The sequence below is a fragment of the Homalodisca vitripennis genome, chromosome X (genome assembly GCF_021130785.1).
Source record: "Homalodisca vitripennis isolate AUS2020 chromosome X, UT_GWSS_2.1, whole genome shotgun sequence".
NCBI classification, from domain to species: Eukaryota; Metazoa; Arthropoda; class Insecta; order Hemiptera; family Cicadellidae; genus Homalodisca; species Homalodisca vitripennis.
The window spans coordinates 13623566-13636545 of NC_060215.1; the positions used below are offsets into that span (position 1 = coordinate 13623566).

Below are 12980 nucleotides of genomic sequence, written 5' to 3' on the forward strand. Positions count from 1 at the left end.
CTACGTAGCGCCACGTGTTCCGGTCAGCTGAAGATTTTTTTTAAGGAGAAGCCGATCCCCTTTTAAACCTTACTCTGTCCGTCCCCATGGGCCACCGGTCTGTGCGAGGATCTTATCAAACAGAATAAGGGGGAGAGTCGATACAGTACAAGGTCGATGGTACTGATAAAAAGTGCAAGGGTCACCGACAGGAATCGAACCTGCGCTATCTCTAACTCAGACTCAAAGTCCAACGTCTTAGACCGCTCGGCTATGGGCACTCAATATTTTTTCTGGTGAGAATTTAATTCGTAGGACAGATAACAAACCTTTGTAAATCTGTTCACTAAGTGTCTTTCTCAGATCTAGAGATCTAGAAGGCTAATATTTCCAAATGGGACTGAACCATGTAATTGTGTTCGTAGGGTTGATCAAAATGTTATGATGGATAATAGTAAGTATTTGACCGGTATTGCACATGTTTCTCTCTCATCTAACATTTTGACTTATGATTCCAGAGTGGCTACAGGTAACCCTGTGGTGTTCACCCTCTCTCCACCCGAGTGCTACATGGAGATCCGGTACGGCTACGGGACTTCCGGAAACAGAGTGGGGGGTCCGGTCCGAGTCGGGGACCCTCTCACTCTCATCATTTACATGCGAAGCAAATACGGTAAATTGCCTTAACTACCGCCCTGAAATTTTATCAATAAATGGCTGCTTAAGAGAAATAATTAATCGTAAAATATTAAAAAGGAAACAACAATTTTGCTCATCTAGTGTCTGTTAAAGTTAAAGCCATTGATATGTTAAAACTCCGGCTGTAACGGCGCAGCTTTGATATTTTGTAAATTATTAACGGTTTCATTTATGCTCATTGTGATTCATATACGCGTCAATGTGTTTCCTCAATATAATCAACTATAGATTTTTATCAAATACTTAATTACTAGCACTGATTATTGGATTACATAATATATAAAATACAGATGCTTGCGTATATATCGTACTTTTAATATAAATTTACTTTCGTAGAACAGAGTTTAACGGTATTGGATACAGTTTATAATCACTAGTTGTTTTAGACAAAACCGGAATCGTTTCAAAACTATTTGTTTTAACGAGTTTTTGTGAGTTTTCCCGAGAACGTAGAATGAAAAATGAGAGAGGTGGTGATTAAAATTATCGGAATTGATGATTGTTGTAGTGAACTTGACAATATTTGTAATTTGGTACCTGCGCTGAACTTCAAGCAGTGTTTGTGTTCCTACGGCGACGTACGAGCATAAAGACAGTCTCATAATACACTTCAGGTTTTGTTACTGGAAAAATAATCTGCGATAAAAGTACAATTTCAACATGTGGATGTTATGTTACTTTTTAATGACACAGTATTTGCCTTTCAAGCGATGTGAGAAAGTTGCTAAGATTGTACTATTACACTACTGTGTACCTCCGTATTTTTATATATGAAAGTTAAGTCATAAGGAGCATATGAGTACTAATATTTTGTTTCTCGTAGATTATAAAATTTTAATTAAAGAATAAAGCAACATTTCTTATCTCTTTTTGTGTAAAACTCTTTTAGAAGAAGAAGGTTAGAAATTGCACCTAACCCTAAAAGGACCTGTGCGCTGCTTCCAGAGTGACAGGATATTCTGAATGGGTAAGGGCCCCCTCCTATTGAGATCCACGAGGACGAATTTAGGGCATTAATCTCAGTCACGTTTCCTTGAAAGAAGGGGAAGCCAGCTTTGAACGGGCCTCTCCGGTCAAAGCTGGCAGAGGAGGCACGCCCTTTAAGTCTTGGCTGGCAAGAACCTTTAACTCTTAGGGATCGAAGCCTACCAACGCCAACAGTCATCTCCCGCAGTAGAGAAGACATATCGTATAAAACTTGCACCCCAGAATATCGACATACCAATCATTATTATGGAAAATGATTTCTAAGGGTGTTTTGTTATTTTTGCTGATATATCTGATGGATTTTTAATCTGTGCTTTACCTCTTAGTCATAAGCTTATCAATATTTAAACACATCTGAACATTTTCATACTGCTGATGAATGAATAGTATCAAATTATATTAAAGGTATAAGTTGTACTTTTCCTGATCCAACAATACAATCTTATTTCAGATGGATTCGACATCGTAGTAAACGACTGCTATGCTCACAATGGTGCCAACAAAAGAATTCAGCTTATTGATCAATACGGGTAAGTTGATTCAATTGTATTATGTTCTCTGAATTTCGAATAAGATTTTTGTTAGATCGCGAAAAAGGCTTAAAATAAAATTTCATTCCAAAATCGAAATCTGTTTCAAAATATGAAGATGGCTTCAACCCCAATTAAATATTTAAATTTATGTCCGGCTTTATAAAAGCTATATAAACATGGATCACTAAATGAGATCTTGTATACAAAGAAAAATGTAAAATGTATTACTCTCTGCTCAAATATTCCTTCGCAGAATATTCGTATTCAAGCATAAAACATGATTCGGTGAGTAATAGTCTTATTCAACAGTAAAGAAATTGTATTCTTGAATATTCTACGGCTCATGGGGGACGCGCTTCCACTACCGCACTTCATGCTTCATGCCATTATTACGGACTTTCAAGAATCGGAAATATAAATACCAGGGGGGTGTATACATGCATATATGAACATAAACCACACATACACATCGGAATAACATGTACTCGTGAGTACTCGTACTCACGCCGACCTAATCAGTGATCACTAAGATCTTTATGAAATGACAAATTTTCGGATGGGTGACCGCTGGGCAATCCTTACAAGTGAACCAACTGCCCCGCCAATTTTATGGTTCAGAAGTTATCTTTAAATCGCTAATATTCAGCTTCAGTATTTTAAAGGGTTTCTTAGCTCTGAAAGCCTTCTTTGATGCTATTATTAATCTTTCATCCGCCTATGTTTTGATTGATCGGTAAATAGAGTACCCTTCATACTCCGAGAGATGACATCCAATTCACAAGAACAAAATCTAATTTTTTTTAATCGATGGATGAATTTGTCTTAAGTAATAAATCAAACTCGGTTGGTAGAGTTTGAAATTAAGGGTAGCTAAGGGGGTTAAAAATACCAACAGATCAGGGTTTTTTTCACAGATCATAATTTTATTTGGCTGTACAGGCTCAAAATCAGTTGTCAGCTTTATTAATAATTACATTACTTCAGCTATCAATATAAAGAAATGAACATGTCGATTCCTCTCTTAATGAAAATGTCTCTATAGTTTTCACAGAAAACTGAGATTTGTTATTTTTTATTTATTTATTTTATTTATAAACAGTTGTTTTACATAGTCTTGGCCTCACCAAGTTCTACAAAACTTGTCGGTGAGGACCACTTGAAAAAGTAAATAGAACACATTGATACAAATATTCAACTTTTAACTTTCTTTTAATTTACTAAACTATAAACTCAAATTCGGCGGTTTAGGGCAGGCACTAGCTTAGATATCTTGGTATGTGTGGTAAATTTGATCTAAACAGTACAATTTTTTTAAATAATACTTAATAGTAATAGTTAAAATCAAACGCATATTTGAGTCCCTAAAAATCCTAATTAATTCTTCCCTCAGCAACGACGAATGGCAACCCTGTCATCAGGAAATCTGACAACGCCGGCTACCGGAATTCCCAAATCTCCTTATCTCTAAACAAATAAGCAAATAAAACCTGCCCTCAGTCAAATTCCAATATGTTTCTAGAGTGGACAGTGCGGTACTCAATCCGCTACTCGCTTTAACATGACTGAGGAGGTACGGGAACTCCGGGCGCGCGGTACTGTGTGTGTGCTCCCCTTGTAGTGTTCACGGTGTCGGTGTTTGTGTGCGTTAGTTATAGTGTGTGTCAATGCTAGTGTGTTTAAATTGTCCAATTAGGTTAAATATGTGTGTGCGCAACACCGTGCTGTGGTGCTCCCTGTGAGGTTTATAGCCATTCATCGCCACTAACAACGGAGAGAGAAACAGAAAACCATAAATAACATTCTTAAAAAACTAATAAAAATATGAAAACTAACATGTAATCAATTTATTTTTAAAGCTAGAGTATCAACGGCACAACAAAATCTAACACCAAGCATAAAATACAGATAAACCACCAATTAACGATTTACAATAAATATTTAACATATAAATAACAATGTCAGAATAATTTATTTACTTCCAAAACTGTGCTCTCAAAGCTTTAAATATCAGTGATTAACACTATGATATAATTCAAATAGCCAACAATATAATCTATAAATAGGTAACGAGTAACAATAAATTATCAGAGAAAATAACAATGTTAACAACTAATTAACGATTTACAATAAATATTTAACATATACAGAAAGTAACAATGTGAGAATAACTTATTTGCTTCTAAAACTGTGCCCTCAAAGCTTTAAATAACAGTAATTAACATTATGATATAATTCAAATAGCCAGCAATATAATCTATAAATAGGTAACGAGTAACAATAAATTATCAGAGAAAATAACAATGTTAACCACTAATTAACGATTTACAATAAATATTTAACATATACAGTAAGTAACAATGTCAGAATAACTCATTTACTCATAAAGTACACTATGACTCATACCTCTCAAAAGTTCTCGATTGTTAGGTCTTAAATTAGTTTTTTCCAGCAATTTTTGTTATATTTTTCTGATAACACTGATAACTTTAATTAAAAAAAGGTTACAGACTTAACTACTGTGACGTCTGAGTACACAAATTTAGGTTACTTGCACACAAAAGGTGCATGTTTGAAGTGCCTATTAGGTAGGCGCGCCTGCCTGCGCAAAGTGGCAATAGTAGTTCTTGAGCGGGCATCACACATTCGCAGATAGCACCCAGGTTTATCTCTGCTTTAAAATTCACAGCACACAACTACTCATATCAGGGTGAACAAAAAGTCAGGACTGACCTCTAATTTTTCAAAACTTTGTATAAGAAGATATCCACTGGGTAGTGGTGCAATGTGAAAAGGAAGTTACACTTCATGATTTTTAAACTTTTTGTGTCTCCAAAAAATGCAGGATTTTGAGGGCAACATTTCAAATGTAAACACCTCTCAAGTGACCCCTCATTTTGAAGAGCATAAACAGACTTAAATAATGGTGAAAATCAGAGATCGCTATTTCTTGCCCATCCTAAATAATACCTAGTGTAACAGAACAATATTTGTCATAACTCACCACGTTGCCAAGTCAAAGAAAATGTTAAAACTGAAGCCCTCCTGTTATTTGGCAGTGATAAAAACGTAGGAAGAGCTCCTCTCTCACTTTTTGAAAAATCTGAAGTAGTATCCTGAAATCCTGTTGCATAAATCTTTTTCTATTGGTGTTTTTGAAATGTAAGTGTATAGCCTTCATTACATTTTTGACCACCTATTATGTTGCATGGGAAACAGATAGCGACCTCTGGTTTTCACTATTCTTTAAGTTTGTTTATGCTCTTCAAAATGATGGGTCACTTGAAATTTTTGAGTTGCTATATACAACTACACAAATAATATCCCTTTATATAAACTTTAGAAAAAAGGTGTGTCCTGACTTTTTATTCACCCTGTAAGTGTTCTATTTTTATTTTGCTCAAGGCCACTTAAAATCAAAGGACGGACTCATTTCATTAAGATGATGTTTTGTTTTTTTCGTTATATTAAATATGCAAGGCAACCTTTGTGTGTGTGTGTGTGTGTGTGTGTGTGTGTGTGTGTGTGTGTGTGTGTGTGTGTGTGTGTGTGTGTGTTGTGTGTGTGTATTTATACATCTGGCTATTCGTATGTATATTTTTTAAAGCAATTTAATCAATATAAACAACTTTGAGGTACATAATTAAGTTACTGCAGAAAATCAACATTTTAATCACGCTTTTGGTGCCACGCCTAGAATTAATAAAATAATGTGTAATTTTATTTGATATGTTTAGAAGAATTATTTGAAAATAGAACGAAGTATTTTTAATACAAACCTATAGAGACTATGTTAGCCACTAGGCCCTGATGTTAGCCAACTTTCCTGAAAATTCTGGTAGGTGGAACCGAGCTTAAAATTTTGTCTCATTATAGGAAAAATGTATGCGCTATATTGTATCATTAATTGATTGTATTCTGGTTGTGTTCAGTTGCCCGGTAGACGACAAGCTGATCAGTAGGTTCCGGGGGTCTTGGAGTGAGAGCGGGGTGTTCGAGACGCAAGTATTCGCGTACATGAAGACCTTCCGCTTCACTGGGTCCCCGGCACTCTACATAGAGTGCGACGTACGCATGTGTCATGGCCGCTGCCCGGTAAGTGTGATCAACAACATACTATGCAAAACACGATAAGTACACAATTTGTATTGCTTCTCATCCAGCGAGCTTCGCAGTGCTACACTGTTGCTTTTCCGTAGTTAGAAAATATAGATTTCAGAGGCATAGAGTACCTTCGTGGAAAAACCTTTTTGTTCGTCCTTACTTCGATATGAGAGAATCAGTGTCTTGGGAAAGATTTATATAAGTAATATAAAATTAGAACTATGACCGTAATCAGACCACGAAGTTTTTAATTACATTTGAGAACTGAGATGGATGTGATATTACAGAGTCAGCCGTGCCATTGGCGGAACGCAAAGACGGTGGCGAAGCGGTCTGCACCGGATGCGCAACCCACCACAAGCTCTCAAGTTCCTCTGTCCCAGAACATCAATCTCTTCCAGAGCCTGCGGGTGTTACAGGAGGGAGAAGGCGCGGAACAGGCGGCCTCACTCAACAGTGAGTCTATTGCTTATATAATTACGGTGCAGTACTATTGTAAACTGAGATTGTATTTGTTGTGCTTCGGATTTTTAAAGTCCAAGCAAAAACCAGACAAACCACGGACTTTAAAAATATTTCCAGTTCAGTACCTACCTTATATTAATGTAATATACAGGATGTTCAGTAAAAGTGTTTTGACGTCAGTGAAGTTTGAGTTATTTAGATGGAATAATTTTAAAGTCCGCCATTTTTAAACGGGTGAAAGGATTTTGTTAATATTTTGTTTTCAAAACAATTTACCAAATGTTAATACAAGTTTCATAACTTTATCTTAACTGGTTCAAAAGATATACAGACAGATAGACAAACGGATAGCTAAACGTTTTAGGACATACCTTCGTATGAACTTTTTTGCTCATTTTTACGTGTAGAACAACATCCCAAAGTGTTGTACACTTTTACGGAACACTGTGTACAGACTGTTCATACTTTTGTTAAATTTACTATCTAGGCTAAACTCCACGTGCTGGAGGTCAGTGTGTTTTGGTACAGTTTGAGGTGTGAGAGGTGTTTGGTGGTGTTTTGGTGGATGTTGACCACTTGGGACGAGAGGGGCAGAGACTTTCTAATCCAACAAAAGAGAATCTAATGTCTCAGGTTGGCGTCAATCTGATTACCATTACTCCTAAAGGTATAACAAAAAACAAAAAATTCATACCATCTTCTTACTCGGAATGATCTTATCTTATCCAGAGGTATTAATAGATAAGATAAAATAGGGAGATTGCCCGATCTCCATTCTTGTTAAAGAAGGTAAATTATACTTTCACGTAATGATTCTTATCTTATCCAGAGGCATTAATAGATAAGGTAAGATAGGAACATTACCCGATCTCCATTCTTGTAAGAGAAGGTGAATTATACTTTCACAAAATATAACATTTATTACTGACGATTATAGAATGATTCTTGTGTATATAAGACTTTGCAAAGTTATGTTTGGGCTAACAAAATAAACACAGACATTTTCCTGGAAATGCATATCTTATCACGAAAAAGAGTTGGAAAGAAGAAGTAGAAATTCAGTTATCACTTGCTACACTTATTCGGATAGTTATATTGAACATATTTTACCAATGTGACATTTCAGGTACATACAATGGGGACTCTGCCAACTCGCTATGTGTGAGGTCAGGTCTGCTGGCTACTCTGCTAGCTCTGATGTCCACCATCTTCTGCGTCATGGGTCTGTCGCTCACAGTCATGTGTTGTCGGGCTCGTAGACTCGCCAAGGTGGTCGTTGACGAACCCACCATCAGCCATCTCTCCTCGCCACCCAGATGTTTCCTCAATTGAGTGAAACAGTGCATGCATGGACGATATTTATTTAATAATGCTTAGTTGTAAATTTTTATTTATCGCCTAACTTATTGTTTAATATCAACAAATTTGTGTTGAATTTAGGCTCATAACATAAGAAGGACAGTTTTAGTGCAGTTTAACTTATACTGTATTAATCGTCTATATAAAAAGATTAGCGAATAAACCGGACCAAAATGACCTTTTATGAACTAGGCTTCGTTTTAATTTAACTCGTATAGTTGCTGTTGTGGTGGGTTGAGAGATCAAGTACTGGCCGAAGAGAAAGGGATTGAGTAAATCCTTGCCAAATGCTCTAATTTCATGAATAACACAACGTAGTCAATCTGCACTATGAAATAAACTTCACCCCATAGCTATTACGACTACTCAATAACGAGTTTACAGTTTTTTCAGTTTGTTCCCTACACTTGGATGTCTAGCAAAATCAACAAGCGGTTATACATACACCCTTGATATTAGAGAAATACTGGTTGGAGAAGTCGTGATAATTTTGAAAGTAAATACTGCAGATTGATTATTTGTGGCTACGATTTTGTTATCGTATAGTTCTTCGGGCAGTACATCATTTGGTATATAGATATCGTAAGCGAAATTTCTTGCGTTTATTAGGTATCTTTCAGGGCATCTCCGCATCATTTCATGAAAATTTAAAAAATTTAAAACTTCACGTGTTTTCAGTGTTTCTCCTTACACATTTTTCTGAGTTTATTTTACTTGACTCAGGATAGAGTTATTTTTATCTCTTGAATCCGATTTTACAGAATCACGTATCCATTACAACACAAGAAATATTTATTACGCAATACCTACATTCTTAATTTTATTGTTATAAATACTTTTTTAATATATAAAAATCTCGTCAGAAAGATAAATCTATAATTTTGCATAGTCAAGAAAATAGAAGCTATGGTTACGTAATGGCCTGTATTGAAAGCATTTTAAAATTGATACAGGACAATTTGCAACATTGCAAGGGCATGTTTTTCCACAACAGAGATATGAAAACTAGAGATTCTGTAGTCTTTTCAATCGCCTCCTATTTTTCAAATAATGATACGGAACATGTATTTCTTGAGGGTAGTGGTGGTTTTTATGTTAAACGTACTGGTAGTTGCAATAAAAAGCATATTACATACATAGTTTGCCTCTTCAACATTTAACTAAGATACAAACCTTTCAATGGGTTAAATATCAATGTAGGCTTAGATTTCTTAAAACAAACAAATACAATCATCTCGTGTTCACTGAAATACATGGTAAACTTTCGAAAAAATGTTCCAAAAAATATGGGCTTTTTGAATAAAAATTAAAGAGGGTCGGAGCACTCCCTTTTGGATATGAACTTTCCAAAATAACGAGTAACCCACAGGTCGGTGCTATTGAATTAAAACTAGTACTTAAGTTTCGATTTTGTCTTTTTTTAATGAATTACGTATGAATGTGTAAAGTTCTACTCGTGGATTATCTGAGACTGATTTGTTATAGACTTGTAACAGAACTCAATCTTTGGAATAAGCAGCACTATACACCCGCATTGCACCTAAAAATATGACCTATAATCAGCTGTTCCATACAAACAGTTGTTTAAATGCATTTTATTGTGATTACTCTATAGTAATGGTGATTTAAATCAGTATCAGTTTCTAGAATTTATAATATTTAGCAGTAAAGGACATAAACTGATTCCTATGATTTGTTCACTGATAATATTGTAACCTATTCAACTTTTTTGTTGAAAAGCAAACAAATATTTTTGTTTGCTTGATTTAGTATGTTCCATTCAGTGTTCCATAAGTACCTATCTGAAGAATGGTACCATGTACTACGATTGTTTCGTGAGGAACATAGATTATCCGTCTAGAAACGCAGTGTTTCTTTTTTACAACACCTACCGGCTATATTACTTCATTTGTCAATAAATATAGACCATTCAACACTACCAAGTAACAGCTGCGGTGGATAAACAAAAGTGAATTACAAGCCACATTTTATATGAGTAAAATATTGCCGTACACAAACAACAAAAACAACAAACAATCTTCTCATTCAATCTCATAAACATATGTAACAAGTTTGATGAAGTAAAACCATTTAAGTAGTATCCACATAGAAAGAAATTAGTCATATACGAATATAGCTATCACAGAGGCTAAGACATGAAGATGTGTGTAAAAATAGTGAATACACGTAATACAAATTATGCTGTCATCTAGATATAGTGGTTTGTTTCGATTTAACATCTTGTTTACTGATGATGGTACTCTACAGAGAGGCCGAAATGTTTTAAGAATTTATATGAGTTAGCAAAAGTGTGGCGTGTTGTAAACAAGGACTACTAGACACTACAAGTCTATGAAAGCCTGCTATATATTAAACCTTGTGAGATGTAAATTATTCTAACTGTTTGAGATAAAAGCGCAGGTTGACATTAGATAGTCAGTTCTACACACATAAAGAGTACAATACAAATTTTTAGTGTTTATAGATGTAAGGCAGTCGGTTCATAAAGCCTCTTCGTGAAACCCCCTATCCATTAGAGTATCTAACCAAGCACAAGTCTACTGCAATTTTCAGTATTTTGTCTTTCTGGTCAACTAACCTTTTCCCTTCTTGGGCTATGTGGACTTTAGCTACTATCTTTAAAACCGGATAAAGTTCTAAATAATACAATATCCAAAACGCTCCATTATAATATATGTCGTTCTGAAGTTATAATATATTATAATATTAAGCTAAAGTTGAATCAATATTTCGATATTGTCTTAAAATAATGTGTAAGTAAGACCGTATCACAGGTCACATACTGGAAATATAAATTTTGCATTACAAACTAAAGAAGGGGTTAATTTTTACTTAAATGCCCTAAAGACAACAGTTACGCCAAATTTTATTGTTAGAACACTGATAGCAAAGAAATATACTTTTCAGCTAATGAGGTTATGTCAGGTATTTAATATTACTAACAACAGAATATCATTCAGAACATATACCTATATTTATTGAAATAGTATTTTGGGAGAAACTTGTAGGTATAATTGAAAGACAGTTTCTTGTTACTCTAGAGAGAACTGCTGCCTTAGACTCCGCCTGATTCGGTCAAATATCACTAACAGTGTGATAAAAGGACATTTACCTACTATATTTTGATATCAACAAAACTAACTATTGTGCACAAAAGTATTAGATTTCCTTGAAACATTAAACAATCGTACTACTTAAATGTACCTGAATACCTCTGATCGGAATTGTTCATTATTCATTTCGTACTGTTCTGACCCTTTATTTAGTCGCTGTTGCCAGAAGTGTCATAGGGCTGGGCTTGAAATGGTATCTGCTTTGGCCAAAGCACTGTTTAGTAAATTCTCATTTCTTCCTGTACCGATGTTTCTACTTTCTGCCAAGACTTTCTTCTACTTTTATAAATGTCTAATACAAAGAGAGGACGAGATGAAGTAGGATAGTTAGTACAGTACAAGATGAAAAGTACCTATAAAGAGTGCTGCAGTATAAAACATGTTTTGGGTTTCGTGTGATTTTATGATGATAGAGCAGTAATAAAGCAACACTCAAAGTATATTATAATGCCTTTTTATATTAAAAAACTACATAGTGTAATAGTTTTTAGGTTGGCCTAGGTAGTGAAACTGGATTATACATAGTTTCGAGCAACACTTTTTGTAACGATATGTATGATCCGATTTCTAACATAATAACTACTGTATAACAATTTGTAAAGTTAGTATTGTGACAAAGTCTATAAATATACAAATATATATTAAAGTAAGTAAGTAACAGTTTCTTATCAGTACTTGCCTTGCGATGTTAGGAAAACAAGCATTTACTACTTTGAAAGGCAATGTTTGAATACAACAATTTAAAATGTTGATACATTTATGAATCCGTTATTTACTTACAAATTCATGATTGTGTAAGTTTCTTCTGAGTATAAAACTAGTTTAAGTATACTTATTTTAGTTTTGAAGGTTGATAAACTTGCTGTAAATACAACTGGGTTCCAAACAAATATCTATTAAATTATTTAAATAGGTATAAACGATATCAAAAATATTATCTTTGATTCCTCGAATCCACCATAACCTTATACTTAACCCTTCCACAAGCAAATGTGTTTTAGGTTTGTAACCTAATTTTATAAACATATTACATATGCTCTTTTAATGTAGTAAATATTTGTACTGCAATGTAAGTCTGTGTGAATTTGAAGTGTGAACTCACTTTTAGATCTGCATTGGTACTGAGTAATTCATAGTTATAGTTTAATGTTAATGTTGAAGTTGAAGTTGTGTACATGAACTTTTGAATTCATATCGGTTAATTTTATAGAGATGCGTTAATTGCTTGTTTCATAAGCTTATAAGTTATTTCCACAAATTCATAATTGAAGTCAAATATTGTTCTTTTAGTAAATCATTGTTAAATATTTTTACAGGCTTGTATGAATAATGGGTATGACTTACAATAAAACAAAATAGATATGTAATTGGAATAATGTTTTAAAAGGAAATTTCACTTCTATATATCTATACGTTTGGCTTAAGGAAGGCTTTAAAGGGTCTATTTTGTTAGCCCACACCAATCCTTGTAAAGTATTACCTAGGGAACCATCACAATGTAATTGTTATTAATGAGGTTTATATTCTGCGGAAGTACAATGTTGTTTTACAAGGATGAGGGTCGGGTAACTTTCTTATCTTATCTTATCTACTAATGCCATTGGCCATCAGTGCGAAGTGTGACAGCGCCTTCATTCTGTGACGCTGATCTACATTCATTGCAACAACACTCCTAGAGATAGTGCCTTTGAGAGCAATCAGATATTATAATGTACACAAACCT

The 12980-nt window shown here is 34.5% G+C and overlaps 1 protein-coding gene across 1 annotated transcript in view; it reads left to right on the forward strand.

Moving 5' to 3' along the window:
* LOC124369368 overlaps positions 1-10410 on the forward strand; it is a 53997-nt gene extending 43587 nt beyond the window's left edge. The window contains exons 9-13 of the mRNA XM_046827359.1: positions 498-652; positions 2117-2195; positions 6128-6290; positions 6587-6755; positions 7891-10410. Coding sequence (XP_046683315.1) covers positions 498-652; positions 2117-2195; positions 6128-6290; positions 6587-6755; positions 7891-8096 — 772 coding nt within the window. The 3' untranslated portion in view covers positions 8097-10410. The remainder of the gene's footprint in view (positions 1-497; positions 653-2116; positions 2196-6127; positions 6291-6586; positions 6756-7890) is intronic.
* Positions 10411-12980: the final 2570 nt, after the last annotated feature.